Source organism: Cynara cardunculus (assembly GCF_001531365.2).
Source record: "Cynara cardunculus var. scolymus isolate 2C chromosome LG 8, CcrdV1, whole genome shotgun sequence".
In the NCBI taxonomy this organism is placed as follows: Eukaryota; Viridiplantae; Streptophyta; class Magnoliopsida; order Asterales; family Asteraceae; genus Cynara; species Cynara cardunculus.
The window spans coordinates 14,725,537-14,746,923 of record NC_037535.1 but is presented as its reverse complement, the minus strand read 5'-3'; the positions used below and the strand labels follow the sequence as shown (position 1 = coordinate 14,746,923).

The 21,387-nt window shown below is 33.8% G+C and overlaps 2 protein-coding genes across 2 annotated transcripts; one reads left to right on the top strand and one right to left on the bottom strand.

The window, feature by feature from the left end:
* Positions 1 to 13,300: 13,300 nt before the first annotated feature.
* Positions 13,301 to 14,976, bottom strand: LOC112517303 (40S ribosomal protein S24-1-like). The gene is made up of 5 exons (XM_025124693.1): positions 14,898 to 14,976; positions 14,757 to 14,798; positions 14,201 to 14,371; positions 13,667 to 13,753; positions 13,301 to 13,428 (listed from the first exon to the last, which is right to left on the bottom strand). The coding sequence occupies exons 1-5, from the start codon at positions 14,970 to 14,972 to the stop codon at positions 13,393 to 13,395; spliced, it is 411 nt and encodes a 136-aa protein (XP_024980461.1). The 5' UTR covers positions 14,973 to 14,976; the 3' UTR covers positions 13,301 to 13,392.
* A 1,337-nt stretch (positions 14,977 to 16,313) lies between these two features.
* Positions 16,314 to 20,022, top strand: LOC112516215 (protein FAR1-RELATED SEQUENCE 5-like). Its single transcript, XM_025123237.1, has 5 exons — positions 16,314 to 16,350; positions 17,494 to 18,319; positions 18,432 to 18,690; positions 18,776 to 19,345; positions 19,435 to 20,022. The coding sequence occupies exons 1-5, from the start codon at positions 16,314 to 16,316 to the stop codon at positions 20,020 to 20,022; spliced, it is 2,280 nt and encodes a 759-aa protein (XP_024979005.1).
* The last annotated feature ends 1,365 nt before the right edge of the window (positions 20,023 to 21,387 follow it).

The following is a 21,387-nucleotide window of genomic DNA, read 5'->3' as shown; positions in this document are numbered from 1 at the left end:
CCTCCCCTCCCCTCCATACCAATTTCGTTATAGTGTTTATGGTTGTTATAGCATTTCACATGGTTCATTCAAAGACTCGTAGTGACGGACCTACACTTTACATAATGGAACCCACCAAGTGGAAAACCCAAAACCCATGCATGGGAAGAAAATTTTCTATTGTGCCCCATTTGGTGCCCCCATCAACCACCAAACCACGCCCCCAACCGACAAAAATAAATCTAATCAACACTTTTATTAAAAATATTATATAGGGATTTGTTTCTTTCTACTACATTTCTTACAAGTTGGTTATGTACAACATGTGATTTTATTAATAATTAGGTTCAATCCCGTGTATTATACGGGGTAATTTGAAAAAATTAAATTATGTTAGAAACTTATCTTACAGATATGAATGATCATCGAAAGTACGATGCTATTTTAGACTTGTACTTATGAAATAATTCTGAAGTATAACTCTTCAGACTTGAATTTAGAAATGAAACTATATCAATAATTAGTTAAAAAATGAAGTTAACCCTAGAATTAAATAAAATTTAGAAATGAAACTATATCAGTAAATTAATTTTAAACTTAGAAGTAAATTTAGAATGACTCTTCRGACTTGTACTCTTGAAATAACTCTGAAGTATAACTCTGAAGAATGACTTCAGACTTGTACTTTTGAAATAACTCTGAAGTAAAACTCTTCGGACTTCAGACTCTGTATAGGCATGCCAGAAGCTATGCATGCACTACGCAAAGGCCCTGCATGGTGCTCCGTCTGGAAAATAAGGCTTCAGAATTCGGGTGAGCTAACTCTGAAGAATGGTCTTCAGACTTGTAATATGGAAATAACTCTGAAGTAAAACTCTGAAGAATGACTCTCCAGACTTGTACTCTTGAAATAATTCTGAAGTATAAAATCAATCACTAAATCAGAATTCAGACTTATAAGTCTAGAAAAAAGATTTCATAGTTCAGACTTCAGAATTCGGGTGAGCTAACTCTAAATAATAACTTGTAGAAGACTTTAGAGTCCAGACTTCTAAGTCTGAAAAAGAAGACTTCAAACTTCTTTTTTTAAGTTTTAAAAAATGACTTTGGAGTTCAGATTTCTAAGTTTGAAAAAAATGACTTCAGAGTTCAAACTCCAGAGTTCGGCTGAGCTAAGTCTGAAAAAACATACTTCAGATTTCGAGTAAGCTAACTCTTTAGAATGACTCTTCATACTTGTATTTTTCAAATAACTCTGAAATATAACTCTAAAGAATGACTTCAAACTTGTACTTTTGAAATAACTCTGATATAAAACTCTGAATAATGACTCTTCAGACTTGAATTTAGAAACGAAACTATCAATAATTAGTTAAAATTAAGTTAACCCTAAAATAAAATTCAATTTAGAAATGAAACTATTTCAGTAAATTGAAATTGAACTTAGAAGAGTGTCTGTGTCAAATCTGAAGACGAAATCTGAAATAGTTATTCATATACCCAATATCTTTGAAAAAGACCTTATGGTAAAGTTTGCATCATACAGAGCAATACCAACCAGAGCTCCTCTGACATCTAGAAACCAGACCAACCAGAGGGGTTATGGCTTACAAGACTAAGTCTAAGTCTTAAAGACTTATCTTCAAAGTCTAGATAAGTTTATTACAAGACTTGTACTCTTGAAATTACTCTGAAATAAAAAACTCTTCAGACTTCAGAGCTTTTTATAGGCAAGACGGAAGCTCTACATGGTGTCCATTTGGAAAAGAAGACTATAGAGTTCGGGTGAGCTAACTCTGAAGAATGACTCTTTAGACTTGTACTATGGAAATAACTCTAAAATAAAACTCTGAAGAATGACTCTTTAGACTTTTACTCTTTAAAGAACTTTAAAGTATAAAACCAATCTCATTAAATCAGAGTTCAAACTTCTAAGTCTGAAACGTAAGAGTTCAGAGTTCAGATTTCGGAGTTCGGGTGAGCTAAGTCTGAAAAAGAAGACTTCAGAATTCGGGTGAGCTAACTCTGAAGAATGACTTCTCAGACTTGTACTCTTCAGAATTATAGAAGACTTCAGAGTTCAGACTTCTAAGTTTGAAAAAGAAGACTTCAGACTTATTTTTTTAAGTCTAAAAATAAGATTTCATAGTTCAGATTTCTAAGTCTGAAAAAAGAAGATTTCAGAGTTCGGACTCTAGAGTTCGGGTGAGATAACTCTGAAGAATGACTTCAGACTTGTTTTATTGAAATAACTCTGAACTAAAACTTTTCAGTAAATTGAATTTAGAATAAAATGAAGTTAACCCTAGAATAAAGTTGAATTTAGAAATGAAACTATATCAATAAATTGAATTTAAACTTAGAAGTAAACACCATTTTTTTTTAACCAATTACCACACGAATTAATTAACCAAAGAATAAAATCAATTGCATCCTAAATTAGTAGGGTTGATTGAATAAGAGGACAAATGTCAATCAAATGAATACAACTGAACTGTTAATGTAAATTGTGTCTAGATACGTTCAAATAAGTCTAACTGAACCATTAATGTAAATTGTATCTAGATACATGTTTAGGCGGAAAAATAAGATAACCGATTCACTAGAAAAACTCACGTGTCACCCAAGTTACTTATTTATTAGGTGTATAGATTAGTTCAGTGATTTGTTATTTTAGCTATGTTTTGGTTTAATATGAATCTTTCGGATTTTGTTAATCGGTTTAACTGAAATAATAAGAAAAAAGATAACCAAATAAGTTATATCTATTGAGTTAAGCGTTGAATTATATATCCAATCACCTAAGTTTTTGAATCCATAGGTAGGTGTTAACAAGAGATGGAAATATAATATGCTTAATGCTACATCAATTCAGATGTAAAAGCATCAAAGAGGACCACGTGATGCATGCCGATGTAGTATATATCTATATCATGAGTTGTAAAGTAACGACTTAATTATCAAACTTTAATTTGGATAAAAAGTACGGATATTACAGTAAGCATTGCAACAACCCATCATCGTTCCACTTTCACAAACATCTCAATCGGACTAATTCAGTTTCGTCCATAGACTTGCTTCCTTTACTTTTCATTATTATTTTTGCATGATTGCTTCTGATTTGTGTCCATGACTTTAATGGCAATCTCAAAGAACTGGTTTATTGATGTGCTTTGCTTCAATTCCATTTCAATTTTCTTGTTGTCAAGTGCTGTGCTCCCGGTTTCGTATGCACAGTAACTTAACGTAGATGGGATTTTGAAACATAGCAAATAGACATCAATCCGATCTACGTTCATGCACGTTGTCATTACTTAGAAAAAATAAAACGAAACTCCATGATTATTAGATTTCCCGAAATGATTTGGACTACTGTATATAGAAAGGTCTAGCGTTATTACTAGCTAGCTAGCTTGGAATAAATAGGTTTGTGTTAGAAATAGACATGGTGGGTCCATGCATTTAAAAAAATGACTTCGGATGGGATTATTTGAAGACGCAAGAATAGGATGACAGACTGAAGGTGAGGGTGAGGATCTATTGCTAGCCTAGACCGGAAGAAGTGATCCGGAGAGGTAGGGGATCGGGTGGGGTTAGTGAGTCGGTAATTAATTAGTCATCAGAACCTTAGTCTACATGACTACGAGCGTCTAGTCCATCCTTATTCCATGGTTACCTTTTCTTGTACCTACGTTTATTTCCTTTTTTGAAATTTTGATTATATCGAACTCCTTTCTCAAATTTTATCAGTCTATTTTGTTTTCAAGTTGTTCTTTTTCCAACTGTTCTTCTTATGTTATTGTAAGTCCACTATGATCAATCATCAAGTAAATCTTCAATAATCCATGGCAGATTTAAGATATGAACATAAAGAACATGAGAGGAGAGATGAGAGAGAAAGTCAACTCAGTCAATGCTAATATATCTCTCAAATGTATATGTATCTTTACGATGAAATCTCCGACACTAAAATTACAAAAGACAAAATCTATTAATAGGGTCAAAGTTCAACCCTCTAGTCAACACTACACACAAAGTCAAACACGGTGTCTATTTAATTATAGACAATAGTAACTTTCAAGACGAATACAGTTTATACTGAAATTCAGACCTAACATTCATCCCCTTTGTATTCAGGCTTGAAAGAATTTACATGCTTTGAATCTCGTTTGAACTTTGTCTCTTTAAGCTCTTTATGACTTCTTCAAAAACTTCAAAACAATCTTCAGTTTAAAACTTCAGATGATCTTTTGTTGAGAAAATCTTCTAAAATTCTCCCCCTCGAATATAGAACAGCGATGATCTTCTCTTTTGACAATGTAAAACAATATCAGCAATGATCTTCAGAAACAATCTACAAGATGTGATCTTCAAATAATTTCTTCAGACAAACAAAACACTAAAATTCTTCCAAAAAACGAACTTCTTCAGATAACGAACAAACATTCTCTTCCAAAATTTAACGTTCTCTTCGATAAGAAATCTTTATCACTAAACTGTTGTAAGGATGATCTTCACATTTAAAAACTCTCAGACATTGTAGCACAAATCTTCAGTAATAATCTTCAATCACACTCCTTTGAGTCTTTTGCCGACTTTGATGTTACTCCCCCTTGATCTTTATAACATATTCCCCTTTTATCATTCAGAAATGAACATTTCATTCATTATTTCATACTCCCCCCTAGAGATGGCCAAATGGGCCTGGCCCGGCCCGTAACCGACGGAGGCCCGTAACCGAAACCGGCGAGGGACCGGAACCGACTGGGACCAGTAGTAACCGGTTGTGGACCGGAAGTTATGATCCGGTTGGGGTTTTTGGCGTTTTCTAGGACCGGAACCGGTTAAGACTGGAACCGGTTATGGGCCCAGCCCGGCCTGGCCCGGTCAATGAAAGTCAACGAAAGTATTTATAAAATTAAACGTATATATATCTATATAAAATTAAACGTATATAACAAAACGTTTTTATAAAATAAAAAATATTTATAATAAAACGTATTTATAAAATTAAACGTATATAACAAAACGTWTTTATAAAATTAAACATATATATATAATATATAACAAAATGTATTTATAATAAAACATGTTTATAATAAAACGTATTTATAATAAAACATATTAAAATAACATATTTCAAAGATATTAATAACATATTTCAAAGATACTAATAACATATTATAAATTTATTAATTACCAAAAATTTGAAAAAAAAAAATTTTTAAAAATATTTTTTTTGCAAAGGACCGGCCGTAACCGGTTATGGGACCGGAACCGGGACCGGACGGCTTAACCGGTTACCGGTAAGCTTGACCGGTTATGAGGGATTTCACTTGAACCGGGACTGGTTATGAATAGTTTTTGTCTTGATCGGGACCAGTCGTAACCAGTTAAGGCTAACTCTACTCCCCCCTTGTGATGAAATAAGAATCATTAGCATCATACACAAGAATGAATGAAATCTTCAGCGAAAGCCATCAATTCATAAAATTGTAAGCAGATCTTTTCAAGTCCACTTTTATAATATTTATCAGATTAAGGGAATGGGAAGGTAACAACCAATTTCAACGTATGAAATTGTTTTCAATCGTATWAAAAGATTGGCCTGTGAGTATAACATATATATACTCAATACAACAAATGTACTTTATATATGAGACTTTATGAGATTCATCTCACCAGGTCTTTCATTCAATTATAGATATCTTGTAAAAGTATATCTATGAATGTTTCGGCAAAATAACATATAATTTGCAAAATCTGTGTAGTGTAGAAAGATAAAGCAACATATGCTTCAGTTTAGGCTCAAAAAGATAAACCGTGTGGACTACACAAATTTATTATATTCAATTCGTGATCAAAAAGACTTAAAAGGGGGACATATATCCTTCTTTTTCAATATCAACTTTCTCCGAATGAGAAATTGATAGATTGTGAGCTGCATGCCCCAAGTGTTATTGAAACACTTATCTGTTAAGAGATAAATGAATAGCTGGTGGGGTTGTGACAAGAATTGGACTGTGTTTTGCCTTTTTCAATATTAGTCTCGAAAGAATTGAGAACTAATAGATTATGTGGTATGCCCGGTATTTTGAAGTTTGGAACAGGATTCTTGTAATATTTTAATCCTGACACAACTCTCATCAATTCTTTTGACTCACAMCAACTACCCCTCTCTTTTTCATTTTAATCTCAGCACACAAACCCTTTTTGAATTAAACCTCACTCAGATATGGTTGTCTTCATGGGTAGGTTTGTCGGTTTCGACATTCCATTGAGGTATTTATGATAAGCACTCAGTCCCTCCTAAATTTAGCATTTTGCTCAAATGATCACAAACAGTTGATCAAAAATATTATTTCTGTAAAGAACAATAATCAGATAAAATTGATCAAGAAAAATATATCGTTTAAGCACAAACAATGAATGATTGATTTACGAAATCAGATTATTCAGTACGTAAGAGAAACGAATGAAGATCTGTAAGAACAAGTTTACAGAATCTGATATTCAAATAATTAACAAATGTATATCAATCAAGGTAAAAAAAATATCAGAAAAACAAACTGTGATTACTAACGAGTGTATTATCACCGACAATGATTTTCTTATAAGAGACGTGATAATAACAGTTTGAAAAATAGCTGAAACAGGTATTGGAGTTATGATCGAAGAAAAATTACACAAGTAAAATCTCAGGAAATACCTGTTCAGAAAATGTACTCGTTTTCCAAAACAAATCATTTTCTGAAAACATTTATTGAAATTTCTAGAGACTCCCCCTAGAAAATAGATTTAAGAAATGTTTCAGTTCAGCTCAAAATAAACAAAAAATGGAAACATATTTAGCACGAGTTCTAAACTGAGAGTTTAGAAACCACAATCAGTTTAGCACGGGTTCTGAACTGATATATTCAGAAACCTTAATTTGAACAGTATACAACTCCCCTTGAATTTGTGCATCATAAGCATGATGTTCTGATCAGCGCGATAATGACACACCTGGAAAATAAGATCAAACAGATTTTGGTACCCAAACAAACTTGGGTCTTTCTTTGTTAGTATCAGGTTGTGGGATGTTGTAACTTCCAAACCATCCATTTTTATTAGATGTTTTCTTTTTCGCACTTGTAACAGGATGATCATATATGTAGTAAGATCCATACCAGCTATTATAATCATACCTGTTATTACCTTTCCAACTTTTCTAAAATCTGTTGTTTCCAGTCCACCTGTTGTGCCTCCTCCTGTTTGCAAAATCAGTGGTTTTGCATGTGAAGCACATGATTCTTCTCTTGCTAAGATTTATCAAGTCAGAAGTGGATCTCACAAAACAAGGAAGATTATTATTAGTAACAACAGAATTTCGAGACAGAACAGATTCAAACTTATTAACCCAAATGCTTTTAACTTTAGAATGAGAATTGGGTGATCCGATGACGTACCCTTGATAGTACTGACTTGTAAAACGAGAATAGTTCTTAGAAACAGTAGATTTAGGGCTGCTTGAATAACTGTTAGATTTGGAGCAGTCATAAAAGTTGGTTTTACACTGTGAAGGAGAACCAGTTGAGCTTTGAGCACAAGAAAAGTCTTTAACTTTCTTTAAAAGTTGGTCTTGTTTATCAACAACTAAATCATACTTCTCTTTAAGTTCAGTTCTCATTTTTAGTTCAGTTTCAAGTTCTGTCTTCAGATCAGAAAAATTCTTGGAAGTATCCAGGAGTTTACCTTCTAACTCCTTCTTCAGCTTCTCAAACTTCTTCTTCTCATTGTCAAACTCTCTTTTCTCTTCATCTGAGCTGCTTTTCTCATTTTCAGAAGCAATGTCGAGCCACTTTTTCTTTTCTGCAAGCTCTTTAGCTATTGCTACATATTTCTTTGCAGTATTTCTCTTCTCAAGAGCAAACAACTTTTTCTCTTCGCCCAAATCTTTTTGCTTTTTAGCAATGCAGTCAGATAGTTCTTGATTTTGGTTCAGACATTCTTCTCTTTATCTATCTTGGCCCATTCCAAGATAATCAGCTGCTCAAAATCCGAGATTTGATTCAAAAGCAATTTAGCGTTATGCTCGAGAGAGTTAATCTTATTTTCATAAGATATGCGTTCCACACCAAATCTTTTCTCTAATTCAAACATTCTCTTCTTCTCTTTTTTCAAAAACTATTCTTTCAGCACTGAAACTCTTTTCAGCTTCCAAAACCTTTTCTGTTCTATTTCAAGTAACTTCCTTATCTCAATCAACTCACTTTCAGACTTATGAATTTTCTCAGTGAAGTCCTCAGTCTCTGTATTATTCCTATTTGGAGAGTTTCTCTCAGTTTGTAGTGCACTTTTAACCTCTTGAAGTTTATTAAACAGATCTTTATTTGATTTACTCCAAGTTTTCAATTCGTCATCACACTCTTTTCTCACAGAACTCAGAGTTTTCCTAAGATTTTCAATACTATACATGAAATCATTTTCAATACGTTCACTTCTTTCTTTATGTTCCCGTTTTAAATCTTTAATAAATTCCTCATTTGCATGATTTTCATAGAACATATTCACATATTTATCTTTATAATTCTACAGACTTTTCTCCAATTCACAGATCTTTTCTTTCAATTCCCTAATCTCCTTCTCAAGAAAAACTGCCATTTTCAAAAATCAGATTGATCAAAAGAATCTAATGCGATGAAATCAATCAAAGAAATCAAAATCAGAAAAGCTCAAAAAACTGATGAAAAATCAGAAAATCTGCAAAAATAGTTAAAAATCAGTAGAAACAGTCTAAAACAGTTAAAACAGTTAAAAACAATCAAAAACAGTTTACGCGACACAAAACGATTCAAAAATTCTCAAACAGTTCAAATCAGATAAAATCAGTTACGATCTCAAAAAAAATGTGATCCAAAAATTAAAAAAAATAAAATCTAATTTTTTTTATAAAAAAATATATCAAAAACTGATATGGGCCACACAATTGAATAGGCTAAAAAAATGAGCTAAAACAATATGGGCTTAAAAAAATGCTTAAAAACAAACAAAACAGATGGGTTTAGAAAACAAACAACCCAAAAAAAAGAATCAGGCCCAAAAAAAATCTAGAAAGAAGGAGATTTATGATGAAAAAAAAAAAACACAGTGCAGCGATTTAAGGGAGAAGGGCGTGCGATGAAGAAGAAATCCGGTTGAGTCTGTTCGAGGAATAAGAAATCCGGTCAAAGACTTATGCGAAGATCATCGAATCCATGTAAAGCTGTTGTGTTCCTGCGATTTAGAAAAAACCGAACACAACGCAGCGACTTAAGATGAAAATCGGACAAGATGTTCTTCGATTAAGGGTAAAATCGAACAGGTATGTTTTCGATTAAGTTGAAATCGAACAGTGTCAGTGAACGATTTGTACTTAGTAAGTGAAATCGACTGACTTAATATGCGATTTAGACTTGAAATCCACTGACTTAATGACCGATTTGGACTTGGATTTTGGATTTAGACATGAACAAATCGGTTGAGAACAGTCAAGTTGAATCCGGGTAAAGGGATGATCGAGGTAGGTCTAAATCGGATGAGGCTTTGTCCGAGGTTGAGGCTAAACCGGATGTGGCTGTGTGCGAAGACGACTGTATCCAGGTGAAGTTACCGAGCAAAACTAAATTGTTGGCTGAGGAAGCAAATCCGGACAAAAGGGGTTACCGAGGAACACCTAAATCGGACAAGTAGCAAATCCGGACAAAAGTGTTAACCCGGGTGAGCCTGTGTGCGAGGAACTAGAAATCTGACAGGCCTTTGTGCAAGGTAAGCTTGTATGTGAATGGCCCTTTGTGCGAGTTACACCAAATCCGGATGGTGTGGTATCCGTATAACCTGGAAAAAAATGACCACAAGTCCCGAGTCCGATTAAGATGGAACTCGAATGCAAAGATAAGCGATGAAGGACCTAAACCGTGCAAGGCTATGAGCGATGTAGAACTAATACAGATGGGCCTTGTGTGATTTAGCCGAAACTGGTTGGGCCATTAAAAGAGTTAAGTCCAAAAATACTGATTGAACGATTTAGAAGCAATTGAAAGTCCAAAAAAAAATACTGACATCAAACCGGGTGAAGCAAAAACACAAAAATAACAACCTTTTCATAAAAATTCGGATCAAAATCTTGACTTTTTAAGATTTTCAAGAATACAAAAAAAATTCAAAAACACAAAATTCCACCAAATCTCAAAAATCAATGGTCAAAATATAAATCTTTGTGAATAACAAAGATTCACGAAGTGATTACGCACAGTTTGATCACGATTTTAACACAAAAAACACAAATAATTGAAAAAAATTTGGATCAAAAACTTAAAAAAAATGAAGAACATTATCAAGAACAAGATGAATCAGAAAAAAATTTCCAGAAAATCTTTAAGAAAGTGATTTCTTCATGTTGATTTCTTGCACAACTTGCTCTGACATCAAATGTAAGTCCACTTTGATCAATCTTCAAGTAAATCTTCAATAATCCATGAGATATTTAAGATATGAACATTAAGAACATGAGATGAGAGATGAGAGAGAAAGTCAACTCAGTCAATGCTAATATATCTCTCAAATGTATATGTATCTTTACAATGAAATCTACTACACTAAAATTACAAAGGACAAAATCTATTTATAGGGTCAAAGTTCAACCCTCTAGTCAAAGTCAAACATAAAGTCAAACACGATGTCTATTTAATTAAAGACAATAGTAACTTTCAAGAAGTCAATCAGTGTTGTGGTGGAGTGGTTAGTGCCTGGGCAGTTTAGAGCTCTGAACCCAGGTTCAAACTCCTCTTCACACATCCTGTGAGACATTTACTAAAGGGGCATGCTTTAGCCCTGGATGTGCCTGGGATTAGTCAAGCGTTGGTTCGGATACCCATTTAAAACAAAAGTAACTTTCATGACGAATACAAATTATACTGAAATTCAGACCTAACAGTTATTTTTCCTCAAAAGTTTGGAGCAAGCTTTATTCGTTTTTTCGGCACATTTTGCATGGAAATAGTCATTTTACTATTTGGGGGTGGAAGTCAGGTTTGTGTACATCTGTCCGATCCCATCTGTGAGATAAATATACGAGGTATGTTGTGTTTGGTTTGGTTTTGTTTGGTAAATAGATACAATTGACAGTTTGACACATTAAACTAATTCATATGTTTGCAAAATTGTTCTTTTAAATAGTCAAAATACCTAAATCTGAATTTAGGAAGATTTGGATCTTGGAGGTTCAAACTTTTAGTGAGTGGTTAGGTTTACATGATTTTGGTCGTGCAGTAGCATGCATGGCTAACTTGCTCTTCTTGCAAAGTATAAGAGGAAATGGTTGTTTGATATTCCACATGTATATCCATTATATATATATATATATATATCCATTATATATATATATATATATATATATATCTATATAGGGGCTGGTTCAAATACTAACCCAATATTTTGTACTAACCATGCTAACCAACATCAACCAATCACATTTCATCTTTTTGTTTGGTTCAAATGTAACTCACCTTTTAATGATAGGGGTATTTAGGTCATTTTCAATCTAATGTAACTCCCAAATATTTAAATGGGAGTTACAAATCTTAAAATTATACTAAATGATCTTCTTTTATTAATGACATCAAGGTTCACAATAAAATTTGCGTAGACATTTTAAATGAACATGAACACTCCACAAGATATATGAAGAAATACATACCCACTTGAAAAACCCAACACATTAAACGCTGGACATTAAACTATAATATATGCAGCATTGTGTCTATTTTGAGTGCTGTTGTTTGTCCTATATGTGCACTACCTGGGCTGGAAAAAAATAAATATATGAAACTGAGCATATGAACATTTACATATGGTTTGTAACTCCCAAATATTCTTATCTTTTAAATGGGAGTTACAAAATCTTAAGATTATACTAATTGATCATCATTTACTAATGGCATCATGTTTCATAATTGTTCATCTTAAACATTTTTACATATGTTCTATATAACATGGTTTTAGTATAAATTCGAATATCGTCTCTTTTGTCAAGATACCATTATAGTTCGAGTAAAATGAATGTTCATACAGTAAAACAGAGCGACGACAATAAGAACGAAAACGCTAAAAGCGCTTGCGAATACATTCAGAATTCGAATTCCGAAAGTGAAGAAAATGAACAAACCATTCATATTGGTATGTGCTCAAATGTCATTCTTTTTTCCGTTTAAATGAAAAGTTGTTACCTTCGATAATTACATGCTTTCATGGCTGCAATGAATGTTGTTGACATGTTGAACATCGTCCGTACATCTTGGTGTTTGATATGAACGGGAAATTCATATGTTTTTCTGCTGCACACACGAACAAATCAAGAACGGTTGAATTTAACTCCACTTGTCTATGACACAAGTATGAATAATAAAACTTATTGTGTTCACTCTGTTTTTATATCATAAATAATCAGACCTGTAATCATTTTATTGAAAAGTGCTCTGTGTGTCACCTAACTGTCCATGTTGTCTTTGGGTTTGGGAGATATATAACTCATTTAAATAACTGTTCGTTACATAATACAACAATTTTAGTATGGTTCTTCATGAACAACATGAACATGAACAACTATTGTTCGTTACATAATAGTCTAAAATCAACATGAACAACAACTCATTTGTAGATATTGATTCTGTATACAGTAAAACAAGTTCAAGATATATGAATGAACAACTATTTTTCATATATGTATGAACAAATTTGAATCAATGTGATATCAATTCTACAATTATTAAAAGGATATCAAACCTGTTGCAATAACCGTCTGATCTCTTGGTTGAGGATTACAAGAAAAAGGTTCAAATCTTCATTGGTTCTCCTATTTAATCATAAGAGTACTGTTAGGAGTAAAGCGTATATAGAAGAATCCACTTTTAAGGCTTTAACACCTGTTAATGAAATTCAGTTCCACTTCATCGGCCTCCCCAAATCTAGACTTCCGAAATTATCTGAACATTAACAACAATTGTGATATCTACTAAACAAATAAAAAGACACAAGACAAAACCATGACTTTTTAGAGTACAGTAAGAGAGAACGAGTAAATCATTTGTTACTTAGGCGAAACTGTGATTGGGTTTGAGAGATATATAACGCATTTTAACAAATGTTCGTTACATAATAATCCAAGTTTAGGTTGGTTCAACATGAACAACATGAACATGAACAGATTTACCTACCTTCAAGATATATAACCATCACAATAAGACCAAAATGGAGTTCAAATATGAGACTACGAACAACATTCTCCTGATAGCACAAATTCGACAACTACAATTCATCTTAATTTCAAGAAATATATAAGGTTCAAAATTACCAAAAGGGCCTTCAAAATAACCACAACAAAATTCCTCAAGCTTCTCATTTCTTCTTCTTGGCAGCATCCCCAGCCTTTGTCTCCATACACGAATTCCAAACAATCACCTAAAACGAAAACCAAGTTCACGGACAAAGTCATGTGAAATTACAAAAAGAGTCCCTGACGGTCCTTGTAATTTCCAAAAGTTAGAAACCTAAAACCAGATTTTCCACAAACCCCGGGGACGTTTTTGTAATTTATTCTACTTGCGTGAAATCCAAGATCAGAAACAAGATCATGTGATTTTTTTAAAGATGTTAGTATCAAAATATTTACCTTCTTTACCCCCCGGATCTTCTTTGATCTGTTCTTCCTTTCCTTCATCTGCTTCCTTGACTTCTCAATCTTGGTATCCAATCCATTCTGTAACACACAAAATGATAAATAAATAAAATCAATTTTTCTTCGATCTGCAGGAAGCTTTTCTGCATTTTTCTCATTTCAATCGAGAATTTAGTCATGTTCAGTATCTTCTTACAAGGGCATTATTGTAAATCAATCCCTTCCCCAATCCCTATATCCAATTGCAAACCCCGAGTTTAAAAGTTTAGATCTTGAATAAGATATTCTGCATGTAAATGCAGAATGGAAAGTCAAACAGCTAGACAAACCTCTAGTGGCCCTCGAAAGGATGGAACGGTTAACAACTAGCCAGCAAACCCAAATTTTAAACTACCACAAGGGTTCTGAATCATTTAGCATTAAAAGTATAAACGATAAGAATGAAGTTTGATTCTATATTAAGTAGTATTATTCGTTGGATGCATCCACATAATAATGTCATCTAGCGGATTTAGGTTAGAGATTTACCCTGACAAGTCTGTATTTTGGCTCATACTTCTTCGCAATCTCAACAGAATCATAGATCAAACCAAAACCAGTTGATTTCCCCCCACCGAAATGAGTCTTGAACTTGAATACGAAGATGGAATTTGGATCTTTCACATCGTAGATCCTTCCTAATTTCTCTTTCAATTCAGCCTTCAACAAAAGTAAAAAAACAAAAAGGATGGTTTTTTCAGTTATTGAATCAGACATGGTATATCATATGAAACATCTCAAATATTACAAGACAAACTCTGCTATTTTGATTCAGGTAGATATAACACTAAAGAAAAGAATCAGTAGCAAAGATGTTCCAACTGAAAGAATGCAGAAATATACACGAAATGGAACTTTATGGTCCACAAAAACATAAAAGATTCAATTGGAATGAAATGATTGCTTTATGAAACACCTAGTTTCTATGAAATTATGAAGTTACCAGCAACATATTCCACCTTATAGCATACTTCTACATTAAAATACAGACTTATATGGGTGATAAGTCCAGATAGAGTTGCATATTAATTAGTAAGTGTCGAACCTTGGAGACATTTGGCCTTCCAGGATGGAGCACATCAATTACCTGCATAAACAAACACAATGCGTGTGAAAAAAAGTTAAACTTCAAATAAACTATTAACATTACTACAGATTAAAGGTTGCAGTTGTGCAAAGAACTCACAAATTGCTTCCTGGAAAGAAGCCTGTTTGTCGTGAACTTCCTTGTACGGATAGTCACTGCCTTGGTGTCCGCCATTTTCACTGCTGAATACAAATTAATCCAATGAAAAGTGAAATCCCTCAAAACTAGTCATCAATTTCATCAAATATAGAAAACATATCTAAATCTAATATTTAGCTTAATCAGAGTTTTAACCCCGAAAAACTACTTGAATCAGTAACGAAATGCAATGTTTCTCTTTCGTGTAGATAATACAGAACCGCAATTCATTGATAATAAATTCATGATGCCTAAATATACATGATTTTAACCTGTATAATTGAATCGATAGGTTACATATCAGAATGTACATCCCCCTATCTCCAAATAAAATTTTAAATTTAACTCAAACAAAAAACGAAAAACAAACGTCATACAAGTTTGTCATAGTTGCAGGATTATAACAGATGCGTTCAACAGATCATACCACCGTGAATCTTACTAATTTGTGTAAAACAAGTGTTTTTGGAGTGGAACGAAGCAAAGGTAGACAATTGATAGTCCTAGCTATGAAATTAGGGTTGAATATATAAAGAATCAGACCTGAGAATGTCAACTCCGACGACGACGACTGCGACGGCGGCTCTACCTCGTCCTTTTTGCTGAGTCGTCGGCTGAGGCAAAGAGGAAAACCCTACTGGCGGGTTATGAACGTATTAGTAGTAACTAGTAAGATAACACATATGGGCTTGGGTTAACAACATGAACATGAACATGAACATGAACATGAACAGTTGTTGTTCGTTACATAATAGTCTAAAATCAACATGAACAACATCTCATTTGAAGATATTGATTCTGCATACAGTAAAACAAGTTCGAGATATATGAATGTACATCTACTTTTCATATATGTATGAACAAATTTGAATCAATGTGATATCAATTCTACAATTATTAAAAGGATATCAAACCTGTTGTGATAACCTTCTGATCTATTGGTTGAGGATTACAAGAAAAAGGTTCAAATCTTCATTGGTTCTCCTATTTAATCATAAGAGTACTGTTAGGAGTAAAGCGTATACAGAAGAATCCACTTTTAAGGCTATAATACCTGTTAATGAAAGTTAGTTCCACTTCATCAGCCTCCCCAAATATAGACTTCCAAAATTATCTGAACATTAACAACAAATGTGATATCTACTAAACAAATAAAAAGACACAAGACAAAACCACGACTTTTTAGAGTACAGTAAGAGAGAACGAGTAAATCAGTTGTTACTTAGGAGAAACTGTGATTGGGGTTGAGAGATATATAACGCATTTAAAAAGCTGTTCGTTACATAATACTCCAATTGTAGATTGGTTCAACATGAACAACATGAACAACATGAACATGAACAACTGTTGTTCGTTACACAATAGACTAAAATCAACATGAACAACTCATTTGAAGATATTGATTCTGCATACGGTAAAACAAGTTCAAGATATATGAATGAACAGCTACTTTTTCATATATGTATGAACAAATTTGAATCAATGTGATATCAATTCTACAATTATTAAAAGGATATCAAACCTTTTGTGATAACCTTCTGATCTATTGGTTGAGGATTACAAGAAAAAGGTTCAAATCTTCATTGGTTCTCCTATTTAAGCATAAGAGTACTGTTAGGAGTAAAGCATCTCCAGAATAATCCACTGTTAAGGCTATAAAACATAAAAAGTACCTGTTAATGAACTTCAGTTCCACTTCATAAGCCTCCCCAAATATAGACTTTCTGAAATTATCTGAACATTAACAATAACTGTGATATCTACTAAACAAATAAAAAGACACAAGACAAAACCACGACTTTTTAGAGTACAGTAAGAGAGAACGAGTAAATCATTTGCTAATTAGGAGAAACTGTGATTAGGTTTGGGAGATATATAACGCATTTTAACAGTTGGTCGTTACATAATATTCCAATTTTAATTTTTAGAGTACACTTTAAATATACTATTACTTTCAACATCTAACAGTACCAGATTCGTAAGTACTTGCATTATCTACTAGTACCAGATTCCATAGTGAACAGCTACTCATATGAACACATAGCAACTCTCCTTTATGTTCTTACACCCCGGTTGTCGACAGCTATGAAAAGTGGTTACTAGTATTTGGTAAATTTGATCTAAGTCCAGTATTTTCGACTACGAACATTTATTCTCACTAACCGTTGAAGATCCATTCAATTGACGTTATTTTCTCACTGCATGCGCTAAATAGTTCTAAAAGATGACAGCCTAAAAAAGCAAAACGAACCCGATATATATATCATACCGAGGTTGATGTGTAAGATGTATGCGGGCTGTCACAAAGACAACTTTAACTGTAAATATTTTATGAACGATGGGAATCCGATATGTATAATATTTTACGATTGTTCAACGTTATGTTCACTCTATACATTGATATTAACTACCTACTGTGATCGTGTCAGGAGAATGCAAACTTACTTGCCCAACATAATTGATATGGAACCTTGCATCACTGTTCTATTTTTTTTAATTCTCTAGTTTGTGTAATAACAAGTTTAGTTTTCAAGACTAACTACGTCTTTACAAGCAGGTTCTGGTGATCTCACCCCTCCACATACCGATTTTGAATATGATATTGGTGAGACCTCAGAAGGAARGAAGTTTTTTATCCCAAATGTCGATGACACACTTAAGCCAAAGACGAATGCACAATATGAAACTTTAAACGATGCTGAAAAGGTGTACARAGATTATGCGGACAAGGCCGGATTTGATGTTCGTGTACATGCAAAAAAAACGAACAAACATGGAAACATTCAAAATAGATGGTTTGTCTGTAGTAGAGAGGGWAACCCAAAGAAAAGTCAATTTAATTCTTTGGATATTCAGCCCGGTGAGAGGAGATATCGCAATACGAACCTAAAACGTTGTGGTTGTAATGCATGTATAAAAATCCGCTTGACAAAAGATGGGGATTGTTACGAGATTTACGAGTTTGTTGAGCAACATAACCATGCGTTGTTCAACGATAACGATCGTCGTTTCTCTAAGAAAAATAGACAGATGAAGTATACGGATTTCAAGAMTGTACTCAACAGCTCGAGTTACAAAGTCGGTGCGAGAAGGGCACATCGTATTCAAACGGYATTGAACGGGGGGTTTGAGCATACTCGAGTTTCAGAGATTGATTTCAAGAATTTTAAGAGGGATGCTGTTGCTTGTGTTGGGAACAAGGACGCAACGATGTTGATCAATAAACTATCAAATAGACGTGACGTTGTTCCAGATTATTTCTTCGAATACAAGTGTAATGAAAATGAGTTGATCGCAATTTTTTGGGCAGATGAAGTTGCTAGGATTAACTACAAAKAATTCGGTGATGTCATATCATTTGACGGGACGTATCGCACGAACAAGTAATATTCACAGTGCCATAGAGTTTTTAAGGATTACTACTTGTTTATATTTTTTATGGAATCATAACGTGGGAAGAAATAGGTACAACTAATTCGCTGATTTGTGTTGCAGGCATGCCATGATTTTYGTGCCTTTTTTGGCCGTTGACAATCACAAGGCTTCCGTTGTYGTCGGGTCCGCTCTAATCAGTGGCGAGACAATCGAGAACTTTACATGGGTTTTAAAGGCTTTCATAAAATGTCATGRGAAGCAACCAGTTTTCGTCATTACAGACCAATGTTCTGCAATGAAGCAAGCTATCCCGATGGTGTTTACGGAAGCCAAACACAGACTCTGTATGTGGCACATTATGAAAAAAGTGCCTTCAAAGGTAAGTTGTATGKACGTAATGCTATGTAATTTTAAATGATGTTTAAATTTAATTTGATTCATTAATGGTTGCCATATACACGCAGGTCAGTGTCGCACTAAATCAAGATCCTAGTTTTAATAAAGTAATCAACACGCTCGTATGGAACATACATATTGGACCAKCGGAGTTTGAGCRTCGTTGGCATGAGATGATCGAGCAATACAATCTCGGGGGAGATACTTGGTTCACAGATATGTATGCAATTCGACACTCGTGGATYCCTGCCTTTTACAAGGACACTCCAATGTCTGGTCTAATGAAAACAACCTCAAGATCCGAGAGTTCGAATTCGTATATTAATATATACGAATCTTACTGGTTTGATTTGGTTCAATTCCTTAATAATTACGACGTARCTATAGAGAAGCAAAGATACAGACAGTCTGTTCATGAGACAGTAACGAGAACCACTAATCCAAAATTTGTTACTCCGTTGCGTTTAGAAAGTTATGCATCAAGAATATACAGTCGRAATGTGTTTTCTGACATACAAAAGGAGATAAAGAAGGCTGTATGGTGCTGTGCTATAGAGAATGTCGAATGTCGGGATGTCTTAAAGACATTCGTGATTAGCCACAAGACGAAGAAATCATCTGAGAARATCACATATTTGGTATCATATCCCTAATCCGCACAACAATTTTATTTATGTTTTCGYAGTTTTTGTTTCATTGTGGTTGATTACAAAACTTTGTGCTATAGGTGAACCGTAATTACTCAACAKATACCGTCGAATGCGAGTGCAACCTATTCACGCGTAATGGTTATCTTTGTCGTCACGCGTTCAAGGTATTGATAAACGATGAAGTTGAATTCATACCAGATAGATATGTGTTACGGCGATGGAAAAGRCATTTAGTTCCAGTGCAGATACAATCTTCAAGGGTGCGATACGGCGAGGTTGATGGCGAAAAGGAAAAGTGCATTAGTAATGTATATTCGAAGGTTGACGATATCATAAGCATCGCCCGGAATGATAAGTCTATATTGGCTAGATTTGAGAGAAATCTCGACGCATTTATGGTTGATATAGCGAAGGAATTACCATATGAAGACCCATCTCAACAGAGGATGGATGCAATTAGGGAACATCTAGGTGTTTCAATACCGGATGAGGTGGATATTCTACCACCTTCTGGCATTAGGAACAAGGGTTGCGGGACTGGTAAAAGGCTGGTAAGTGTATCTGAAAAAATCCAGACTAACAGCAAAAAGACAAAACGAAGATGTGCAACATGTGGACAACGTAGTGGTCATGACTCACGTAATTGCCCAGAATTGGTAGATTAGTTACATTCAAGTAGTTAGGAGTGTTATCGTTTTGTTATAATTTGCTTACGTATTGTTTGTTCGACATTTTTTGGCATATGTTATTTGATATGATTATCACATACTTGGCACAAACATTATCTTGTTAGCAACTTGGAGGTTTTTGATGTTCCTTATCTTATTAATTGAGTTTGTTAAACATATGAAAATAGAATTATAACATTTATGGTATATAGCAGTTGATGATAATATTGATTCAATCTCATGGAGAACGTAGCCTATGTTTATTTGTAGAATGCATGATGCARTAATCTCTAGTTTTGGATCAGTTAACAACAACATCCTCATTCGAATGTTGAATAATATATATGTTGTAGTTGCCATATGATTTAGAAATGCAATTTCCACGTGAGGGAGATTTTTGTGTCATTGCCTAATTATATATTATCACAGCAGCTAACCATTTCAACAACAAACTAACAATGCTTTATTTCGTAGCATAAACCCTAAACTGTGCATTATTAAGGTTATGCGTTATTTATTTTTATGTCATAGATATGTGATTTATTTTAAGAACTAATGCATTATGTATGCGATCAAGCTGGAATAGTACCTGGAAGTTATAAAGTTTTTWTGTAGTCAATTTCGTATTCAACGTGACGACTCGTACAACAGTGTTGCGCTATTGCAGTTTCACTGCAACTTCAACATGCAAATCCACGAATTTGACGCCAATACCCCGATGATTGTTTTGCTGCACGAATTGTTGAAAATTAAGCCATTGTCAGATTGCAAAATGAAACATTGTAATAATTTAACAATAATTAATTATATTACGAACATAAATATGAATATCCTAACCAAAGGCAGCTACAAATTCAGGTGCGTCCAGTAACTGAAAGACCGTAATAACAAATATGGTATAAAATTGAAGTATCGACCAATGAGGTAGAGCTTGGAACATATATAGTACATCCACTTACCTCGACAACATGCCCCTAAAACCTGCCTAACGTATCTATAAATCATATAATACTCGACAACATGCCCCTAAAACCTGCCTAACGTATCTATAAATCATATAATAGTTATATACATGGAAGGAAACGTTTTTGCCGTAACCAATAAATTACATGTAACAAATGCAGCGTACGAGAACAATCAGGTAGTAGTACACATGCAAAAACCCAATAAAAAAARCATGGTACCAAGTAAACTATGTAGTTCATGAAATACAAAGAAAAAAAATCAAGCAGGTTCACTTTAAGTAAGTGCAATTCTAAAAAAAATCAATTTAGTCCATATCATCAACCTGATTTCAGCTATTCATATATCATTCCACCGAGTAACTAAAACGTAGAAATAGTGTTTATCAAAATTTGAGAT